At 29.0% G+C, this 22,956-nt stretch overlaps 5 protein-coding genes across 6 annotated transcripts; 1 reads left to right on the forward strand and 4 right to left on the reverse strand.

Moving 5' to 3' along the window:
• On the reverse strand, positions 1-12,618 carry LOC124495202 (C-Maf-inducing protein-like). The gene is made up of 14 exons (XM_047058531.2): positions 10,077-12,618; positions 4,845-4,973; positions 4,726-4,776; positions 4,076-4,150; positions 3,831-3,932; positions 3,544-3,678; positions 3,291-3,475; positions 2,994-3,215; positions 2,830-2,922; positions 2,605-2,761; positions 2,098-2,358; positions 1,834-2,028; positions 1,677-1,782; positions 1-1,591 (listed from the first exon to the last, which is right to left on the reverse strand). Exons 1-14 carry the CDS (start codon positions 10,953-10,955, stop codon positions 1,467-1,469), a joined length of 2,715 nt encoding a protein of 904 aa, XP_046914487.2. The 5' UTR covers positions 10,956-12,618; the 3' UTR covers positions 1-1,466.
• Positions 12,619-14,376: 1,758 nt separating this feature from the next.
• On the reverse strand, positions 14,377-15,429 carry PDCD-5 (programmed cell death 5). 2 transcript variants are annotated; one of them, XM_047058657.2, is made up of 5 exons: positions 15,212-15,429; positions 15,048-15,147; positions 14,887-14,978; positions 14,742-14,816; positions 14,377-14,681 (listed from the first exon to the last, which is right to left on the reverse strand). In XM_047058657.2, exons 1-5 carry the CDS (start codon positions 15,317-15,319, stop codon positions 14,619-14,621), a joined length of 438 nt encoding a protein of 145 aa, XP_046914613.1. In that variant the 5' UTR covers positions 15,320-15,429; the 3' UTR covers positions 14,377-14,618. The 2 variants fall into 2 exon arrangements, with proteins under 2 accessions (XP_046914613.1, XP_075585384.1); XM_075729269.1 differs by having other exon boundaries at positions 14,887-14,974; positions 15,044-15,147.
• A 259-nt stretch (positions 15,430-15,688) lies between these two features.
• On the forward strand, positions 15,689-19,129 carry Rpn9 (regulatory particle non-ATPase 9). The gene is made up of 4 exons (XM_047058525.2): positions 15,689-16,016; positions 16,091-16,335; positions 16,405-17,591; positions 18,197-19,129. The coding sequence occupies exons 1-4, from the start codon at positions 15,776-15,778 to the stop codon at positions 19,026-19,028; spliced, it is 2,505 nt and encodes an 834-aa protein (XP_046914481.2). The 5' UTR covers positions 15,689-15,775; the 3' UTR covers positions 19,029-19,129.
• Positions 19,130-21,227, reverse strand: APP-BP1 (Nedd8-activating enzyme E1 regulatory subunit APP-BP1). Its single transcript, XM_047058522.2, has 4 exons — positions 21,017-21,227; positions 19,568-20,948; positions 19,430-19,500; positions 19,130-19,347 (listed from the first exon to the last, which is right to left on the reverse strand). Exons 1-4 carry the CDS (start codon positions 21,088-21,090, stop codon positions 19,188-19,190), a joined length of 1,686 nt encoding a protein of 561 aa, XP_046914478.1. The 5' UTR covers positions 21,091-21,227; the 3' UTR covers positions 19,130-19,187.
• An 88-nt stretch (positions 21,228-21,315) lies between these two features.
• On the reverse strand, positions 21,316-22,941 carry LOC124495195 (GDP-D-glycero-alpha-D-manno-heptose dehydrogenase). The gene is made up of 2 exons (XM_075728939.1): positions 22,547-22,941; positions 21,316-22,429 (listed from the first exon to the last, which is right to left on the reverse strand). The coding sequence occupies exon 2, from the start codon at positions 22,331-22,333 to the stop codon at positions 21,350-21,352; it is 984 nt and encodes a 327-aa protein (XP_075585054.1). The 5' UTR covers positions 22,334-22,429; positions 22,547-22,941; the 3' UTR covers positions 21,316-21,349.
• Between the last annotated feature and the right edge of the window lie 15 nt (positions 22,942-22,956).

Consider the following 22,956-nt stretch of genomic DNA (forward strand, 5'->3'; position numbering starts at 1 on the left):
TTTTGATAATGGTGTCAATTATTATTATTATTATTATTATTAATTCAATCAAATAAATATATAAAACACAAACACAACAATCAATCAATCAAAAACAAGTTATGTGCCATTATTGTTTTTTGTGGTTGAAATGCAGAAAGCACAAAAAGAAAAAAAAATGAATCAAAAATCAAACAAGATCCGTGATCAAATGATTGAAATTTGATTGATTCAAACCAAAAAAAAAGACAAAAAATGAATAAATAAATAAATCGAAAAAAAATTGTTGATTAATTGTATAATATAAACATGCTAATAAATAGTTCCAAAAAAAAGTTTAGTGTTGGTGTGCACTTTGTGGGTGTGTGTGTGTATAGTGTTCATTGATGAAGATAAATATTTTGTTTCGAAAAAAAACGATAAAACATTTCCAAAAAAAAAAACGGTGATGAAACAAAAAAAAAACATCAGCATTCACGAATGCAAGATACACTTCAAATACACTTTGAATTATCACCGAATATATCTCACACACACACACACACACACACACAAATACAATGGTATGTGATGATGATTGTGTATGAAAGATGACAATAAAATTCATCATCATAATAATAATAATGATAATATTTGGAAAACAAAACAGCCAAATGACATTCAAACAAACAAAAAAAAAAAAAGGCTTAAACCATAATTAATCAATGAATTGGTGAATGAATCGATTTTGTATATATATATATAAAGATTGTATATATATATATGTAATGTGTATATTGTAGGAATTGATCACACCCAAAAATCAAAATTATTATTATATAAATATATATTGTTGTTTGGCGAAAAAATTCGCATACTGTTTCTGTGTAATTTTTGAATGAAAAACATTAAATTTCAATCAATATATTACATACATATGATGTGATGATTAAAATTGAGATTTTAAAATTTTGTAAATTATTGTTTTTGATTTTAATAATGTAAATGGTGATGATGATGATGATGAATTGTGATTACGATGATGATGATGATGATGTGGTGGATAAAACGCACACACCCACACACAATACGATGAGAAAAAAGTTCACAGAATTTTTTTTTGTTTGTTTTGTATTGTTTTGTTTTGTTTGAAGTTATGGTAAAACATTTAAATTGAAAAAAAATGTGTGTGATTGTATTGGTGCTTGTCAATCGATATTTATATAATAATCGATTAAGAATGAAGATACTAAATGTATATATTATATATCTATGAATCGGTGCAATATATATGAATATAATAGATTGGTGTGTAAACAATAGGTAAAAATCCAGATTTGTAGAATGAAATCCAAAAAAAAAAGAAAGAAAAAAAAATCAGATCAAAGATCCAATGTGATTGTGATTGATTTTCAAAATGATTGTAATTGATAAATGAATAAAGTGGCTCAAAATGAATTAATTTGGTCCAATCATTCAGTCCACATCATCATTAATTTTATTTCATTTCACCATGCATCCGTATAACGAACATCAACTTCTTGTAATGATGGTAATTTTTGTTTCAATTTTTCATATGTTTGTGACGATAGATTTGTACTATTTAGATTCAATTTACGAAGATCTTTCAATGCTATATAAAATCAATGATTAAAAAGAGAAAGAGAATTGCTGATTAGTTAAAAAACAAAACAAAAAAAAATATGACGTCAAAATACCTGTAAGATAAAGTAATCCTTTATCGGTGACAGGTGTTTCACATAGATTAAGAACCTGTAATTGTGTCAAATGTTCAGCAAGTAATTGTAGACCAGAATCACTGAACTGTGAATAGAATATGATTAGATTGGGAAAAATCGAATAGATTCAATGTACCTGTGTAGACCAAAGATTTAAATAACGAAGTGAAGGCAATTTAATCAGATGATGTGCACTTGCACTGGTCACCTGTGTAAATGCCAATGAAAGACTTTCAAGATCACCAAATGAACCAGCGCTTAATAAACGGGCCAGATCAGCATCAGTTGATCGTGAAGGCAGTGTCAGTTTTTTTGGTCCACCTTTCTTTTGCTAAATAAAACAGAAAAAAAAACAAAGGCATTATTAGTCAACAAACAAACAAACAACGTATTTACTTACAAATTCCCTGAGATGTAGTTGTCTTTGACAAAGATCATCATATTGTTGTTGGCCAGTGGATGTACTTTGTAATGTTGTTATTATTTGCTGTTGTACATCGGATGAATTTTCAATAAGCTCCATTTCAATCATATCGCATAATATTGTCTGACAGGTTTCATCCTCTCTTAATGCCAATAATAAACAAGCATCCAATGATGATTTAATCAATACTTGATAGAATCTTTTACGTCGACAACAACAGCCAATCAGTGTTTTGAGCTAATAATAATTGATGTGATGGAGTGAACAAAACAAAAACAAAAAAAAGAATAATTATTATGGATTCAATTCAAATGAATAATTTAGAAAACACAAAAATATCAGAATATTAACCCTTTCTTTTCTTATGTACAATAAAATATTTTACACATAATAAAATGTAATAAAAAATTCATAATCATTTCATTGTCAATGTCCGAAAATGATGATTGGATTATATGTATGTTCTCAATAAATGATACATACCATAATGCTCCAAAGTTGACCATCATCATCGCAACCAATATTACCCGGTGCATAAAGATCAAGCCAATTGGATTTATTCTCACGTATGCCCAATAACATTTGATGTACATCACATCGATGATCATTGGCCAAATTCTCAATCACAGGCTTGAATAATCTAATATTTGTAGAAAAAAAACCAAAATGATTCATATAACTCGTTTATGATCAATACTCAAAACTTACAAGAAAAATTTCGGATCACCCAATGCTGAATCCGGTAATGGAATCGGTTGCAGTATTTGAGCTAATGATAATCGCCAATCTTCATATTGTGATCTAGTAAATTAAACGCAATATATAAATTTGATTGTTTTTTTTTCACAGACAGATATGAAAACAATGCTTACATAAAACGAAACATATCTATAAAACAATTAACATGAATTTGCCATTCTTCATCATCGATCTGATCTAGATCTGTATCAGCAACATTTTTAATTGATTGATGGCCATGATGAATTGAATCCAATTGACGATATTCAAACAATGAGAATATTGTTGCCAAACAAACCGATACTAGATTGCTAATGACACGTGGATGTGGACACATCATTGTTCGTCCATGAACACTATTTTTTTTGTAGGGAAAAAAGTGGATAAATTCTAATTAATATCGTTGGAAAAAAATTCATTCACATTCATACCTATAGATAAATGTCTGTATCAAATGATTGCCATCATTATGTTTATTCAATGCAACAAAATAATCCTGTACAAGAACACGCATTCGTGGATATTTACCAAAATCCATATTATGTTTAAGTATACGTTGAACAATTTCAGCATAATATTCACAAATAACTATTGAACGTGGATATTTACGGCAATGCTGTAAAAGTAAAATGATGGTCAGAAAAATAACAATATCCAATCAAGTTGATAACCCAGAAGACTAACCTTGCTTAAAAATCGACAAATCTCAATACTTGGATTGGTACGTTCCAAAAATGGTGATAATAATTTAATAATTTCTTCATTCAATTTTCTGGCTGCAAGCTGCATTTCTGCAGTTTTTTCATCATCTCTTTCAAACTGTTTGATTAGTCAGAAAAAAAGGCAAACGAACCATGAATAAAATTTTTTTGTTTGTTTTTTGTTTGTATTGTAAGGATTACAAATGAATGAAAACAACAATCAAAACGACGGAATTAATCAGGGCCAATGACATTTAAAAGCAAACTTACATCTTTAAGTCTTAGCAGCAATAATTCATTGATCACATCCAATGACGTTTGATAAATACATTCATCCTGTAATGGCGTAGTCAATGTCAATTCGATCAAATTCTATTTTAGTTTAGTTTTTTTTCAAAAGAATGAAAAGAAATCCGGAATCCAAAAAAAAAAGAAAAATAAATCAAAATAAATCATCATCATCATCATCATTTTTCAACAACAAAACAAATAAATAAACAAACAAACAAACAAACTTTTAATTCCTTTGTAAGCACATCAGGCCGAATCGATGGGTTGGCCAATATTTGTTGATATTTGAGCATAAAACGCTAGATATTAATAGGACAGAATGAACAACAACAAAAAAAAAATTTGACAAATTGTAAATGTTAAAAGATGAAATCAAAATGTCAACAAATTCTTCAAAATGAATGAATAAAAATATAAAAAAAAAAAATTTTAAAAATTTATTTTTGGGACCGTTTTCTTTCTTTTCATTTTTTTTTTTTTTTTTTGAAAGAAAAGAATTCTTGTGAAATTGCCGTCTTTTATTCATGTATCTAAAATATGTTGTTGTTGTTTATCATGGCGCGATGCTAATAAATGAAAATGTGAAGAAAAAAAAGCCCTAAAATAATGAAATTTGAACAAAAAAAAAATTTTTTTTTTTAGAAAAATGTCGTCATCATGCATCTTGAACGTTGAACATCTTTATTTTTCACACACACACACGCACACACACTACTAATTAATGTCAATGAATTGATATTGTGTATGACGATGATGTCATTCATTTTTCCCTATATATTTATATTAGCATTTGGCAAAGTTTTGACGGTAAATTCACGTCATTAATCAATATTCATCATGAGAAAAAAATTCCATTTAAAAACTGTTTACATACCTTCCAATTGATTGAATAAAGCCATTGATCACGTACCCATTTGTTTGGTAGCTGTTGTGATATTTTTGAAAAAGAAAATTGGTAAAATCCAAAATAATGAATGAAAAAAAATTTTTTACCTGTAACAATACCGATCCATCAGAAACAACGATACGAATGTAAAATTTTTGATTCGTATCCCAACGATTTACGGCATATGCATTTTCAATCTGACTATATGGTACTGGTACTTCCATAAAACCAATTGGCTATTGGTAAGAATGAACAAAAAAAAAATAAAATTAAATTGAAATTCTAAAATTCATTCATTCATTGACAAAAAAAAAGAAAAAAAAACGAAAAAATGATGATTCCTAACTACACCACTACTAAACCGGTAGTATTAATTCTGGCCATGAACGAATGTAATTGCGTGTATGTTTGTGTTTGTAAAAAAAAAATTCAATCTACGTAATAATAAAAATATAGATAAAGGCAATAGCAGGTCGCGATCTATTAATGTTATTGCTGTCTACTATATGATGATGATGATGATGTGTAGACCGAATGACCTAGTTTCCATTCACATAATTCTCATAAACCCCAACGAGAATCATTCATTGATTCAAACATTTTGGTTTTCTTTCTATATCAACAAAAAAAAAAAAAAAAACAATTTCGGTCAAAGACTTTTTTTTTGCTGCATTACACACACATACACACACACTGTGTATCAACTAGTTCAATGTATATATGATGATAAAACTGAATGAATGAATGAATGAAAAATTTCAGTCGGTTACGTTGACGTAACCGAAAAGAAAAAAAAACACTGTGTGTATGTGTGTGCGTAGTGTTTGTGTTTCAGGAACAACAACAACAACAACAACAACATGAATCGTCATTCGTATATTTTTGAAAAAAAAAACAAAGTGCCTACGTGATTCTATCGACCTAAAAAAACTGTGTCACACACACACACACACACATAGCCTGTGTCCTTATTATTATTGTTTTCAATTTCCTAAATCATTCATGAAAGATTTTCATGAATAAAAAAAAACGTAACCAACTTTTTTTTTGTTACAACAAACACTTTCAGCGCATAATCGCAATGGAAAATGATTTTTTTTTTCGTTCACCATTTTTGAATTTACAAATGAAAAATATTGGGAATGGGAAGAAAAAAAAATTCAATGAATGTAAAATTGGGACACGATTTTTCTTTCTTTTTTTTTGGACACAATTTCAATGACAAACGCATACACACACACACAAAATGATGACGTTATTACGTGGAATTAACAACGAAGCAATGAATCGGATATTATGAACATTTTTATATATAATCTGATCAAAAAAAAAACCAACAAAACAACAACAATAAAAATAAACGAAAGAATCGGGTTAAAAAGTCAAAATAAATGCAATGACATCATCATCAATGAATTTAATTTTTGAAAAAAAATTTTTGTCATTTTTTAAAATTATTTTTATTACTAATCACGCCTAACAATAATGAAAATTTTTCAGGAGAAAAAAATATGAAATTTTCATTTCAAGACCATTAGAGAATATTCAATTTACAAATTATGATGAAAAAGACCACAAATTTCATCATCAGTTTAATTAATTTCGTCAAAGTAACGTAATATGTTCCATAATCAGGATGATGAAGAATTTCAAAAAAAAAATTTTGTTTTTTTTGGAATCAGCCAAAAAAAAGCTAATGCGAATCCTATATACCGTTTAGATTATATAGTAAAAATATAAATCAACGACAAAGACAAGAATCTATTCTTCTTCTTCTTCTTTATTCACCAAGAATTCTGTTCAGCATCCACAACAAAAATAAACACTAGATAGGCCATGTACATGTGTGTGTGTGTGTGCGTGTGTGGATTCAAGTGTATTGAACTTTTGGCATTTAACAGAATGAACAAGAAAAAAAAAGAAAAGTCGATTGAACCCAAAAATTCTGTTGTATACCCGCATTCTATATTATTGGTGGTTAATGTTATGATGGTTTTTTTTTTGTTGATGATGATGATGATGTTGGTTGTTGTTTATGTTGTTTCAAGTTTGGCACCATTCATTCAATCTACATCATCAATATTTATATCGATTCTTTCTCTCTCTCATTCTCTTAATATATGCGCTTGATTTCATCGTATCATCATCATGTTAATGTTGTTGTTGTTGTTGTTTGCATCATTGATTTAATCAATTAAGAATAAAAATTGGTCGATTAAATGAAAACAAAGTGGTGATGGTGGTGGTGGTGGCGGCACTGAGGGGGAAAAAATACATGAAATGAAAAGAGCGAAAATAAAATAAAAATTAAACATATGGCCTTTATGTGTTTGTTTGTTTTTTATGTTTATGTTTTCGAAACACACACACACACACACACTAAACATGTAGAATTTATTATTTCTTCTCGTCTACTACAAATAACAAAAACAACAACAACAACAACGAATAATGATGAAAAAAATGGGCCAGAATATTGTACCAAGAACAACGATAAACGACGTCGACAAATGAAATTGGAATTTGGATGTTTTTTTTATTTGCAATTAAAAATTGAAATTTTATTATTTTTTTTTGTGGTCATAATAACCACGTTACATTTCATATACCATCAATTCATCTATGCTATTTAGATGGACACAACCAACAACATTATTATTTATTGGTCATCAAAATGAATAAAAAAAAAAGAAAAGGTTAACCAGAAACGTTAAAAAAGTTTAAAATTGGCTCTATTGAATATAAAATAATTCAAGGTTTTTCTTCTCTCGTTCTTCATTCATTTGTTATATTATTATTATATTGTCTGTGGGTTGTTTATATGTATCGTTGTCGTTGTCGTTGTTCATATGTTTAGAATTTTTCTGGTTATAAGAAACAAAACCATAACAAAGCCATTCATGACGTCAATATAAAATTAATAGTTAGATATTTATACACACACACACACAAACACATGAATGTTTTGCGTGTATGTGTCTGTCTAAATGATACATTTATGATGATGATGGTTATGGTGTTTTTGAATGATTGTATCGAAGAAAACCAAAAAAAAAGAATTGATACAAAAATTGTGACCTAAATTCACTAATTTCCCATTTTATGGGCTGTATCTTCTCGTTCGTGTGTGTGTGTGTGTGTGTGTGTGTCTGAACGATTAATACATAAAACTATATATTAATAAAGTCTGTTTTCATCATCATCATTTATGCAAATATATTAAATATCAACATTAAAAATATGATGTCATCATCAACATCATGTAATCGGTAATTAAGAAATCAAATGTCGCCGCCGTCGCCTTCTATTTATTTATTCATAGATTCCAAACAAAACAACAAAAAAAAAACTCATAAGTAAATCATGATGATACTGGCTGCTAATAATCGAAATCGGAAATATTGTCTAATTCTAGATTATTGATTAAGAGGTGACCTACATTGGTCATCACATGTATACCGTTGGATATCTGAAAACAATGATCATCATCAAATTGAATTTATATGATGAGATTATCATCATCATCATTATATTTAGATCTCACAACAACACAACAATGACGACAAAAATGGTTTGACTGTTTTTCACCAAAAAAAAAAAAAAAAAAAAAAAAAAAAAAATATAGATTATCATCATATCGACGTGTTTATGTGTATGCATGTGACAATGAACAATGACAATTTTTAGTCGGTATTTAATAATGATAATTTTTTTTATGAGAATAATACAATATCTGGCAATCATAATCAACTAATAATAATGATAATGATGATGATGATAAAAAACAATGAGTCTCTTGTAATCATCATCATCATTAAGAGAGACTTAACTTTACTTTTATTGATTCAGTCAGGTTCCTGAAACTATTCCATTGCAATATTGCAACTGGTCTGGGATTCGGAAAAATAAAAACAATAGAAAAAAATAAAATGAAATAAAAAAATAGCATCATCATCATCATCATCAGCCACAACAACAACAATAAGAATGAACCCAGAATTTTTTTCCATGAATCCATAATTCGTATATACATTGATGCACATACATTGTTGCCCTAATGTATAAGAGTATATGCGCGGGGGAGAGCAAAAGATATATATATGTTGTGAAACATGGAATTGATCAATCCAAACTGAACCAAACAAGCAACTATTTGATAGAGATGAAAAAAAATAACACAATTTTTCTTTTTCTTCTCTATCCATTTGTCGTTGTCGTTGTCGTCGTATTCTTTCACGAATTTGGGTCACAATTGACGTCATGGCATCACACACACACACACAGACACACAATGTTTCTAGGTCTCTGAACGAGGTTTACTTCCCTATTTTTTTTTCTTTCTGTTTTAATGTTGCCATTACTACTGAATGTGAATGTTATACATCAAAAAAAAAAAAAAATTTTTTTTTTATTACTCAACAATAAATCGATCATTCTCATCAGCAACATCAATATATAAAGCACTTAGAATTTTGTGAACAAATCATCATCATTATCATCATCGAAATGAAAAAAAACAGATCCAATGTCAAAAAAAAAAATGATGATAATAAAAATATATATCATTATCAAGAAAAAAAAGACATAAATAACTTCGATGGACATGAGAAAAAAAGTGTTTGGTAAAAAAGAGAGAGAGAGAGAAAAAAAATCAATATGATTTAATCAAGAAACGATGAGAGATAATTTATTGGACATGTAAGCAAACACACACACACACACATCATAAATTCTTTACGATTTTCGTTTTCTTATTGTTTTTTTTTGGGGGATTTATAATGAAAAAAAATGCAATACAGTGAAGCAAACCATTGAAGGGGCCGCCGCCACCAACAACACAACATTTCAATGCATTGATGGAGGGGCAGCAAAAAAAATTTAATTTAAAAATTGAAAAAAAGGAAAAAATTTTCGCTGAAAATATGCAATTAAATAAATTGGGAAAATTTAAGCAAAATAAGCAAAAAAAAAAAAAAAAAAAAAAACACCGCACACACCCACTTACACACACAGAGAGAGTGAGAAGAAAAAATCATAATTTTCTCAACAAAAAACACAGCCTCTTGGGTTTTTCGAACTCAAGGGGTTTATCTTTTATCTTTTGTTCTACGGCCATTATATTTCATATCTTGTTTGTTTGTTTGTCGCTTGTTTACTTTGTTCTTTACTGCCAAAAAAAAAAGATTTATGTTTTTTTTTTCTATCGTCTGCAATCAATTTATGCACATGATGAAATAATCGACACTAGAATTACAATGTCATCATCATCAATCAAAAAAAAAAAATGTTTTTGATTTTGTCAACAATCAGAAAAAAACCATTAGCAGATCAACACATACCGTTTTTGAAGCCATATTCACCGTTGTCAAATAAATACGATGTGTTTCCCAACGACGTAAAAATTTTGAACTCAATATTTTCGATACAATTGTACGTTGATGATTCAAACGACAAAGATGAACATCACCTTCATGAATAATCTTGAATTTTGGTCCAATCGGACTGGATGGTGCCGATGTACGATTCGGTGAATTCAATGGTGATTGAAAAATGCCTTCATCCATAGATGTTGCACGTGAGATCAATAAATGTTGTTGTTGATCAAATATCAGACCTTGTATGCGTAAATGTGCAGCATTTTTTACATTATTATTTTTTATCATTAAATTTAAATTATTATTTGAATGATGATGATTAGGATGATTATGATGAATTGTATTGAATGTATTCATCATCATCAATGATTGTTGTTGTTGTTGTTGTTGTTTTTGTTGTTGATGCATGGTTGTCGTGGTTGCTGTGATTATTGATGATGATGATGATGGTTCAATACCACATTCAGATAATGATGGTGATGAAAATGCAGATGGTAATGATGATGAAAATACTGCTGCTGCTGCTGTATTATTACCATTTTGTCGTAATAATTTACAATTATTATTAATAATCAACGATGGTAATTGTGGCCTTTGATGATGATGATGATTAACAATATTCTCTTCCAATGGTGTACCTTCATCCGATTCATATGTTATACGGATATCGGTTTGAGCAAAACTACCCAAACTAGATAAACCAGATGATGATGATGATGATGTTGAATTATTATCATCCGATGATGGTGTTGGTGATTTTGATACCGGTGATAAATCTGATGATGATGATGATGATTCAAATGTTGTCGATGATGATGATGATGGTGATGATGGGGCAGCCATTTTGTTTTGATTTTTTTTCTTCTGTTTGATTAACTGATTGATTCAAGCATATATATACAAATTATGATCAACCGGTATGTTGTTATTGTTGCTGTTGTTGTTATTTTTTTTTACAATATTCAATCAATCAATCAATCGATGAATGAATAAATGATTTGATTAAATATTTCTTGATTGAATATATTCAAAAACATGAAACAATGAAAAAAATGGCAAATATTTTGTCTATTTAAATCATTCAATCAATCAATGTGTTTCTTTTTTGTTTTTGTTTCATATTTCAAATGAACATATTTTTTTTGTTGTTGTTGTTGTCGTGTCGTGTTTTGTGCTCTTTTTTCACGTCTATACTCTCTCTCTCTCTCTTTTCGTTTTTGATTTACGTGATCGATAATAATTTTCGTTGTCAAATGCAACGACGACAACAAAATGATGATGACACTGGGATGACGTTATGGCCGAATTTTTTTTTCTTGTTTATGGTCAAATACAATTGACAAAAATTTGAACAAAAAAAAAAACAAAAACTAAAAGGAAACAAATTGGAGAAAAAAAAATTTAGCCACAATTTAAATCATAGTCATTACAAAAAAAAATGAAATTGGTTTTTTTTATCGCATAAATTCAATATACAATTTCAGTCAAACAAATCAGAAACATTGGTTATGTTTTCGATATTGGGTTGAAATAGTCATAGTCATCATCATCATCATTCATGATGAATGTTGATAGAATTTTGTGTGGGTAAATGATCAAATCTGATCAACATTCGGAATAGAAATGAGTTTATCGTGTTTATATGATTCCACCATTCACAATCATTCAACAACGACAAACGAAAATCCTATTTGAATGATTCAATAAAAAAACAAAACAAACGAAACCAAAAAAAAAAAAAAAACGTAGTAGCATGTAATTTTGATTGATCCATTTTCATGATATTGGGTAAATTCTATATATTCAATCCAGATCTATATAAATATCCTGTGTTTGTGTGTGTACATGTGTTTGGTACATTTCACAATGTGAAGAATAAAAAGTGGTGGTCGTCGTCGTCGTCTTCGTCGTGGTGGGTGCAAATGAAGACCAAAAAAAAAAAAAAACTAACGCGCCAAGAATATCAAAGATTCAAATGTTGAAAAGAAAAAAAAACTAAAGAAACTTTGTCGATTCTGTTCATTATAAACTTTAAATTTTTTTTCTTTTTTGAACAATTAATGATAATTTAATGATGATGATGATGATGATGGTTGTTGTTGCTGTTGTTTTGTTGTTCACATACGATTGACGTAATAACTTTGATTTTCGCTATTCGATGATGATGATGATGATGATGATGGTCGATCAATCAATCAAACATTAATCAATCAAAATGTAGCGATTTTTCTTTCTTTCTCGGTCTGTTTTGAAAACAAATTACAGAAAAAAGAAGAACACACAAGTAGAAATTTTGTTTCGTTTTTCAGATTAATTTATGTCAGAATATATTTTTTTCTGATTTTTTTTGAAAATTTACTTAAATAATTAGGAAAACAAATTAAGAAACAAAAAAAAAATTCACAACAAAAAAAAAATGTAAATCAAAATCAATCAATTTTGATAATCAACGAGAACATGTCGATTGATGTAATGTTGATTGATCATCATGATTGGAGCCATACACAATTCACTGGTGATGTTGGTGATGATCATAAACCAGAGAAAACAAAAAATTGCCATCTAGAAATATTTACAAATTGTAATACCTTTATACGCGTGTGTGTGTGTGTGTGTGTGTTTAAAATGTATATACACTCAATGGATACATGCACACACCACCAATAATCATAAAATCGGTAATTTGGATTTTTTTTTTCATTTGTTTTTTTTTCAATCTCTCTCTCTCTCAAACACATACCATACCAATAGTCATAGTGGTACATTGACGTTGTTGATAATGTTGGTCGTATGATTTTTTTGTTGTTGTTGTTGTTGTTTTGTTTCCTATAGAACAGAAACAAATAACAAAAACTACCTGGTTGTTCTAAACGATCATCATCATCATCATCATCATCATTGATGTATTTTACGTCGATGCTACCTGTCAATGATGATGATGATGATGATGATTTTTTTTATCTTTGAATAAATAAGGCCTGCCCTAACGATGCAATAATGCACACATGCACACACACCGATAGTCGTCACATACACAACGTGTAATTTGACATTTTTTTTTCTATCTCTCATTTTCATTGACAAAAAAAAAAAATAAAAAACAGTAGTTGACAACAAAACAAAAGGACCAAAAGTATACATTTCTTTTTCTGTTGTAATTACAATTGAAATGTTTTTACATATCGATGAATCAAACAATCATGATGATGATGATGATGATGACAAAGAAAAAAAATTTTTTTTTCTTTGTTTTGTCAAAAATGTCAAAAATTGATTTTTTTTTTAGATTTGAGATATCACAAACGGATCTAGAATTGTTTGTGTTTATCAATCGATCAATCGGATTGATCCTTTTATTAAAATGATTGATTGATTGATACTTAATACAAAAAAATAAAATAAATAACTCTTTTCATTCTTATCAATTTTTTTTTCATTAATTTTTCATTGCATTCTCGATGTTATTCAATAATGCAAATCAAATGGCCACTTTGCTTCCATTTCTTTATTGATTGTGAATGACCACCATTCAATATCGAATGCCAAAATTTGATAAAAAAAAACCAAAGTATCATCATCACTAAACATCATCATCATCTAATCATCTAATTCACTTCATTTCAATGTGTGAATGATAAATACATAAACTTTCAGAGAAAAAAAAATAACAATAACATTTTCTATAAACAAACCAACAAAAGAAAAAAATGATGATGATGAAAAGATGATTTTTCTCACGACAATGACGTCAGAGCAGCAGCAGCAACAACAACAACAACAATAACAACAACAAAATTCAATGATGATTCAAACAAAACAACGACCATGATATGTTGAACATTTTTTTTTCACGTCAATATAAATATATTGATGATAAATTTTCAATGATGATGACTATGACGACGATGATCTTTGAAGGCTATAGCTATTTGATTTTTTTTTCTGGTGATTTCTACTGATAGGTTAAAGTTGTTTTTCTCTAACTAACTCTTCAATGTGTGGATAAAATTCAAGGAAGTCATTTCACAAAATGAAAATTTTCGTATAAATAAATTGAAACGATTTATCGACGATAATGACGTGACAACACAACCACCAGGATCACCATCACCATCAACACCACCACCACCCACAGTATAAAAAAAATATGACTGATGCTGGTGGTGGTTACCAGAAAAATTTATAGTATAAATAAACATGACTGGGATGAAAAATAAATGATCACTTCTACTTGTTCGAAATTCTTTGTGTTTGAATTTTAAAATTTTTTTTTCTCTCTTTCAGTTTATATTTTATTTTTATTTTTATTTATACAGAAATCAATCAGAATTCATGAGAAAAGGCAACAAAAAAAAAGTTTATGTCAAATTTTCATTTTCCTTTGTATGATCGATCCATCAGTTAGTTGGTTATGAAAGAATGATGAATAAGAAATAAACGTTGGCCATCATCAGCTGATTGTTTATTGGTTGTTAATCACAATTGTATATATTCATCCTTTCAATTTCAATCAATATTATCATCATCATCATCATCAGGATCATCGATAGCAGTCTTCCTTCGATCATACTATTTAGAAAAAAAGAAATTTAGATGATGAAAAAATGGAAAACCTTCCACTACACTTACTGTAACGACAGTTTTCTTTTTCGATGTCTGTTCATTAACTTGTTCGAGAAAATTTATCAATTGTTCTTCTGAAAGCTATTGTTTTTGAATATTAACAAAAAAAGATTATTATTGGATAAAATTTTCAGATCATCATTATTATTACCTTTTCACGAATGGCACCACGTTGCGCATTGGTGATTAGAATATTTTCAAGCATTTTAGCACGATCAGGTTTAGCCAATGCTATGGTACTCACTTTTTGTTTGTTTTGATGGAAAAAAAAACAATTTTTCACATTTCATAATCATCAATAGATATACTTACATCGTGCTCTAGCTTCTTGTGATAAAATTTGTGTTAAAATCGTATTTCTCAATTCTTCTTCACGTTCTTGTCGTTCTTGTGTGGCACGTTGTTGTTCTTGCTATATTGATATTGGACATGGACATAATTTTGTCATTGAAAACGAAAAAAATCCATCCACTTACCATATTCATTTGTCCTGGACCACTCATTCCTGATCCTTTACCTTGATATTGCATTTGCAATTCTTGTAAACGTCTAGCACGAATAGCTTCTAATTCTGGATCGGCCATTTTGAATAATTTTTATTCTTGCAAGATTGATGAATGGAAAAGATTTTTTTTAATTGAAAAACAAAACAAAAATTCTATTATGACCACCGATGTAAAAGAACGATAAACAAATCACTCACATGTTTGTGTGTGTATCAAATAAATATTCGAAAAACTGTCCATAGAGGACGTTGTTTTTTTTTAAAAATGAAAATAAAAAATTCGAAAACTTTTTCAACCAATGATATCATCATCATTATCAAAGCTGATAAAGGACAAATGTTTATATTTTTTTTTTTGAAACAAAACCTGATATGATGGATTTTGATTGATAAGCACATGTGGTCCACATATATCTTTTTTTTCTTGCAGATATATAGACATGTTTTCAGAACATTTATTATCAAGAAAAATACAAATGAAATTGATTGACATGGCCAATGTTTATTAGTCATTGAAAATAATATTCATATCAAGATGAGTTCATCAAATTCATTCAATGATCGTCGACAATTGAATAGATATTATAATGCCAAACAAATTGATTCATCATCTGAATTGATCATAGAAATTCAACTTGGTTTAATGCATCTAATTCGATTGATCATTTCCATCATTCATTCATCAATAAGACGTATCATTCGAAGATTTACTCGCAAACTAAATGAATTATATATGAATTCTGCATTGAATATTTTAGTTTTTAAACTGAAAACTTGTAAGTTTCATCATCATTTATGACCAATACTTAATGATTAATTTGAAACAAAAAAAAATACATTACATCACAAGATTCATTGATTAAACAAAGTCGTCAAAATGGATTAATGGAATGGCTACAACAACAGCTACCATTGGCACCGTTTAAGCCGAATAATTTCAATACAGATTGGCGTGATGGAATACGTTTATGTGCTCTTTGTGAACAGATCGTATCTGGATGTTGTCCACGTTATGATCTCCTTAATCCTAATAATTATGTCAATAATCTCAAATTGGCATTATGTCTGATACGAAACAATTTGAACATACAAACGGTACATTTATTGCATTAGTTGTCGTTATATAATTGTATTTATTTTCATCCAATTTCATCATATATATAGGATTTGAATGTAAAAGAAATCTATGAATGTAAAAATGATGCTAAATTAATACATCTATTGTTTCGAATGAAAATGGTACATACGAATGCAATGCTCAAATCGAATGATATCCGTACGAAACAATCAAAACGATGGGAAAATCAAAAAATATCCAAGGCCAAATATCTTGAATCATATGATCAATTTTTTAACAATTGTAAAATTAAAGGAATGGGCATAACATTAGGTGTTCGTAGTCGACGTTCAAGATTTAGCATCTATTTTTCATCATCATATCCATTGGATCAATGTTCATTTATCATCGAAATTCTAGGTCCAATTGGATCATTTTGTTCGGAAAAAATTGAAATCAATAATTGTAGTAGACGATTACAGAATAGTTTAAATGTAATTGGACAATATTTCTGTCATGATGAAATGATACAGAATCTTACGATGAAGGCGGCGATGAAAATTAAATTCCATAGAATGAATTTAAAAATACCATTCTTTTGTGAATTAATGGATGATCATATTCTGATCACTTATATACCGCTTTATGCCGGTGAACATCAAATCAGCGTCATTTGGCAAGGACAACATATTTTCGGATCACCATATTATGCTATGATCGAAGAAACAGAATATCTTCAACAAGAATCCAATGAAATTGGACCAAAATTTATTCCTGGCATTCAATATCCATTATGTTTACTCCAGACAGATCAAGAATATGGATTAGATGAAATTGGAACAGTAATAAGAAAGAAAACATTACGAAAATCAATGATAATCAAAGGAAAAAAATATGATTATTACACATATTTGGAACGATTACAAAAATCACGACAATTCGAATGTTCAATTACAAATGTTAATGATAATTCATTAAAAAATGTGAAAATTTCCATCAAACATAACAAACAATCAATGTCAATTTCGGATAGTTCACGAACATCATCATTTTATTCCGGTGAATCAGAATGTTGTTGTTCACCTGAACCAATAAAACATGAATCATTACCTGAAGATCCAATGGGCAATGAAAATGAAATTATTAAGAATGAGCAATCGGAAATTGCAACAGCAGAAAAATCCAACAGAATTAGATCAAAATTTTTTCAACTAAGAAAATTACGATCACATAAATCATCATTGAATGAAAATTCCTTAAATAATGAATTCAATGTGATGGCTAAAAAATTAAAAGGAAAATTAAGATTTCATAAAAAAACTTGAAAATGAAATGAAACGGAAAACTTTTTAAAAATTAAAGTTTTTTAAAAGAAAATTTTTCGTCACTTTGTTTATGAATGTGTTATGTTTTGGATAACAAAAAAAAAAATCTGCGTGACACAGCAGTTCGAATATTAATTGATTGTTGTGCTGTGTGTTTGTTTGTGACAGCAATATTAATTCATTGTTTTGATTGTAATAATTTTTTGAATGATTTATCTTACCTTAAAATGTCTCAAAAAGTTTCAAATTTCCTTACCAAACAACAACAATCATCGAATGCATCATATTGGGTGACATTTGATGAATTGTATAATAAAAAACTATGGCATCAATTGACAATCAAATTGTTGGAATTTATTCATAAAGAACAACCTAGAAATTTGGTTGAAATCTATGAGAATTTCATATCGGATTTTGAGACTCGAATCAAATGTTTATCATTGGTTGAGATTGCCGTATTTATCGTGAAGGAAATATCTAATCATGAAGAGAAGCTACAATTTCTTGAAAAGATTAAAGGTAAGATTTTTTTATGCTTTTTTGATCTTTCTATAATGAAACTTCTTTTTCAAATAGAAAAAGTCAAAAATGATTCATTGGCAGTCATTTTATGTGAAATTTTGAGCGGTCAAATCAAGCTCGAAGTGAATGATTTCAAGGGAGCCAAAGAAATTATTGAAAATATCGATCAAAAAATCGACAATGAATATGGTATCACTACGGTGCATGCACGTTTCTTTCAATTAGCCTCTGATTATTATCAAAAAATTGGCGATCACGCTGAATATTATCGTAATGCACTTCGTTACCTTGGATGTTGTAGTACGGCTGGCATTGAAATTCAAGAGAATGATGAAATTTTAGCTCAACGGGCTTTTACCTTGTCGTTGGCTGCCATACTTGGTCAAGATATCTTTAATTTCGGTGAACTATTGCTTCATCCAATTCTTAAAAAATTAAAACCTGAACACGAATATATGCGAGAATTATTGTTCGCATTCAATTCGGGTAATATGGCCAAATTTAATGAATTGAAACCAAAATGGCAAACTCAGCCAGATCTTGTTGTACATGAAACCGAAATGCGTAAAAAGATTTGTCTTTTATGTTTGATGGAGATGGCTTTTGCATCGCCAAATGCAGTATTGTCATTCGAAAAAATTGCCACCGCAACCGATTGTCTGAAAAATGATGTCGAACTTATGGTAATGAAAGCATTGTCCAAAGGTCTAATAAAAGGTCATATTGATGAAGTTGAACAAAAAGTGACCATCAGCTGGGTACAGCCACGAGTACTCAACAAAGATCAGATTAGATCAATGCGTGATCGATTAGATAAATGGATCAAAGACATTAATGATTTCTCACGTGTTTTAGAGAATAAAGCACAGGATATTATGGCCTGAATTTAGTTTTTTATCATTGGCCATTACAGATTGTAATATCTCTTTTTTCAAATTTTCAAAAAAAATTATATTTTACAATAAAAATGTACAATTAAAATAAATTTTTTTTTGAAATTTTTTAATCATAAAAATTCAAATGTGCTGAACACCATTTGGAGATTAAAATTGATAAGTAGATGTTGTGCTTGATAGACCATTATATACAAATGTATTATCGATAGGTATATATTGGCCGGTAATTATTTTAATAACTTCTTGTGCAGCGCAACCACCAATAAATGCACTGATTGAATGTAATTCGCATCCACCATATCGACAACTAATATTAATGAAAATTAATTTATAATTATTATTATCATCATCATAATCATCTGGATAATTATATTAATATTAATATTTACATTTCATGAACGAGATCATCTTTGATCACAATATTACAGCCAGCTTCAAGACAAAATTCTTTAAATTCTCGCTATTTTTTATATAAATAAAAAAAATTATTATTTTATTATATGACAAATGTAAAGATTAATAAATACCTTTAATTCAGAAATATCAACTTCATCACTATTCTGACCAGGAAATCTACGATGTTTCGAATAGAATCGATCAATTAGACGCATTAGTATGTAGAAACGTAATTCATCTGAATCGGATTCTTCTTCATCATTTTGTAGACGAAATGTTACTAGATTACGCATCGTTTTACTTTGCATCTCTTGATATATTGGACTGGTTCGTATGATTCGTAAATATCGAACATTTTTACAAAACAAATGAATATCCGAATCCGGAATCGTGGAACATTTGAATGTATCTTGAATAATTTTCGATAAACATTGTGCATCTTCTTTGGCTTTTGTTTTATATAATTTCTGTAAACGAATATATTGTTCTGAACCAGAATTCATATCCGGTATACTACCTTTCAATGGAAGACAATCATGACGAGCGATAAATTCATTCAAAGCTTTCATCATGATCCAGAAATTAAAATTTGATGATTTTTGTTTCAACATTGTCATATCTAATAGTTTTGATTCATTCAAAAGTTGTTGTAGATCTTTCGATATTTTTGGTGAATCATAAAATATTTTATTGACCAATTTGTATGCTTCTTCAAAGTTTTCTAATTCCATTCGTGCACCACCGGATTCATCGGTGAATGATTGATAAGCTTTACTTTCTTGTAGTGTGAACATTTCATCTTTGATCATGGCTATTAATGAAGATTTTTCACGATAATTTTTTGGAATTTCATTCGAATTTTTTTGATATTCTTTTCGCCATTTAAGAAGATTTTTGTAAATTATAACTAATGAAGGTATTCGACTTAATTCTTGTCGTGTTAATTCTTCGAAAGAAGGAAATGAATCAAAATATGCACTAAGCTCGGGAAATAATTCGGTTAATCGAAGATCTTCAAGTGTATTATCAGGATGAGGTTCGAGAACACAATGTTCTTGTATTTGTAGACGAATATAGCCCAAAAATCCAATCGATTTGACTACCAACAATGGTATGTTCAATGACCACATTTCTTGACTTAATCGATTCAATGATCGTTCATCTCGGATACCACAGGCAATGATCAAACTAAAGTTGGTAAAATAATTTACATCTTTGTCCAATAATGTTTCGAAATTTTCATGTAGATAATCGCCATTTTTAACATCTTCATTCATTTCAAGAAGAAATGTTGCAGCAACTTTAGCTCTTGATTGTCCAATCGATCCTTCAGTAGAAAGAAAGAAATTACTATCGGCATCATCTTCACTAACTGTTTGATCATCGATGATTGTAAATGCACGAATACCGGGCAACACAAGATTCTTTAACACTTCAGTACCAACAACATTAGCATTTATTAAACAAACACGTGATGTTTCCAATGCTTGTTGGCCATTTTCACCCCACAATCTGCAAAAAAAAAAAAAATTTAATCACAATCCAATAAAAACATAAATGCAATTTTCAATTAAATTTACCGTATCTGACGATCATAACGTTTACTTTTTTCATTTTCCGGAGACTTTGGACTTGGCGTATGAATTGAAGTCATTGAAAGAAGAAAAAAATTTGTATTTATTCAAGATAAAATTAAATGTTGTTGATTGATTATACAAAAATCGAAAAAATTCTGACACACAAAACAAACATGAAAACAAAACAAAACAAAAAAAAATATTGATCGATTGAGTGCCATACGTAGATGGCATTACGTGATTTATATATTAAAAAATATGATTTTTTTTCGACAAAAAAAAGTAAATTTAAATATATCATATCGATTTTTAAAAATTTTAATTATAAATTATCATTTAAATATTTTTTGATAATTTGATTTCCGATACAGACATTTGTGGTATTGTTTTCAACAATTCTTCTATACCTTTTTCAATTGAAATGGTTGAACGAAAACCAAGACGTTTGATTTTTTCATATGAAACTTCATAATCTCTTTTATCTTTATCCTGGCCGGTTAACGAAGCACGAATTGAACATGGAAATGGCATCTGTTCGATGATTTTTTGTGCAGCCATTTTTTTCGTCATATTCATCGATTCATCACCAACATTGAATATTTGTCCTTTCATTTTTTGATAATGAGATATTGTAAAACAAAATGAACGTGCAGCATCACGAACATGAAGAAATGTACGACGAAAATTTGCTTCATACAATTCAATTTCACGTTCATTCAATAGTGTTTGTGTAATATGATTGATTAATAAATCTAAACGCATTCGTTGTGAAACACCAAACAATGTAGCCAATCGTAGACAAACACCATGTTTCGATAGGATCATATCTTCTGATTTGGATTTAGTTTGACCATATAAAGTTAATGGACAGATTGGTGTTTCTTCTGTACATAATCCTTCGATAGCACCATAACAAGATCCGGTTGAAGCAAAAATTAATTTTTGATTCGATTGAATCAATTCAACAATGTTTGCTGTTCCAATTTCATTCACCTGGATGGCCAATTCTGGATTTTCATCACAAGCTGGATAACCAACGATTGCAGCCAAATGAATGACAGTGGTAATATCATCGGTTAGTACGGAACGTAATTGATCTTTATTGCAAATGTTGCCTTTAATAATTGTTAGATTTGGATCAGAAATAACCGCTAATAATGGTGAAATACCATAGACGAATTGATCAAATACGGTAACCAAATAGCCATGTTGTAAAAGTTGTGGAACCAATGATGATCCAATGTAACCAGCACCACCAGTAACGAGAACATGTTCATTCGTTACAAATGAAATCAATCGATCATTTGTACATTCAGGCATCACCAAATTCAATTTGAAAATATCAATATATATGAATATAGATCTGCACTTTCTTCAATACTTGATGTCCGAACCAAACGCCTGTAGCAACCAATTCTAAATTGATAATCAAACAAAAAAATTGTATTTTATATGTGGCGCCAACCTAAACTACACACACACACACACACACACACATATACACTCACAATGCCCTCGAGGGCACTAACTTACCAAAATGTAAAGAGACTCGTGTTCACATCGTGCCTCGAATATTAAAAAAAAAAATCAATACAATCACTCAACCATACACACACACACACACACATTAAAAACAAATGGCGCCTAATAAATTACCCTAATAAGTGAAGTGATATGTGAATAAAGAATGAAATGAATGAATGATGGAATGTGTGTGTGTGTGTACTTTATCTAGTTTCTTATCATCAAGACATTTTTAAATATTACTTGAATTTTATTATTATCAAGGACAAATATAGCCATAATAATAAAATAAGAAAAAAAATCAAAATTCAAGTATTGCAATTATTTACTCTTTAGGGTAAATGATAAACTTACTAAAAAAAAAAAAAAAATTTTCAATTCCATAAATCATTTATATATCGTAATCGTCATGGTTTTTT

This window comes from Dermatophagoides farinae, chromosome 3 (assembly GCF_024713945.1).
Source record: "Dermatophagoides farinae isolate YC_2012a chromosome 3, ASM2471394v1, whole genome shotgun sequence".
Taxonomy (NCBI): Eukaryota; Metazoa; Arthropoda; class Arachnida; order Sarcoptiformes; family Pyroglyphidae; genus Dermatophagoides; species Dermatophagoides farinae.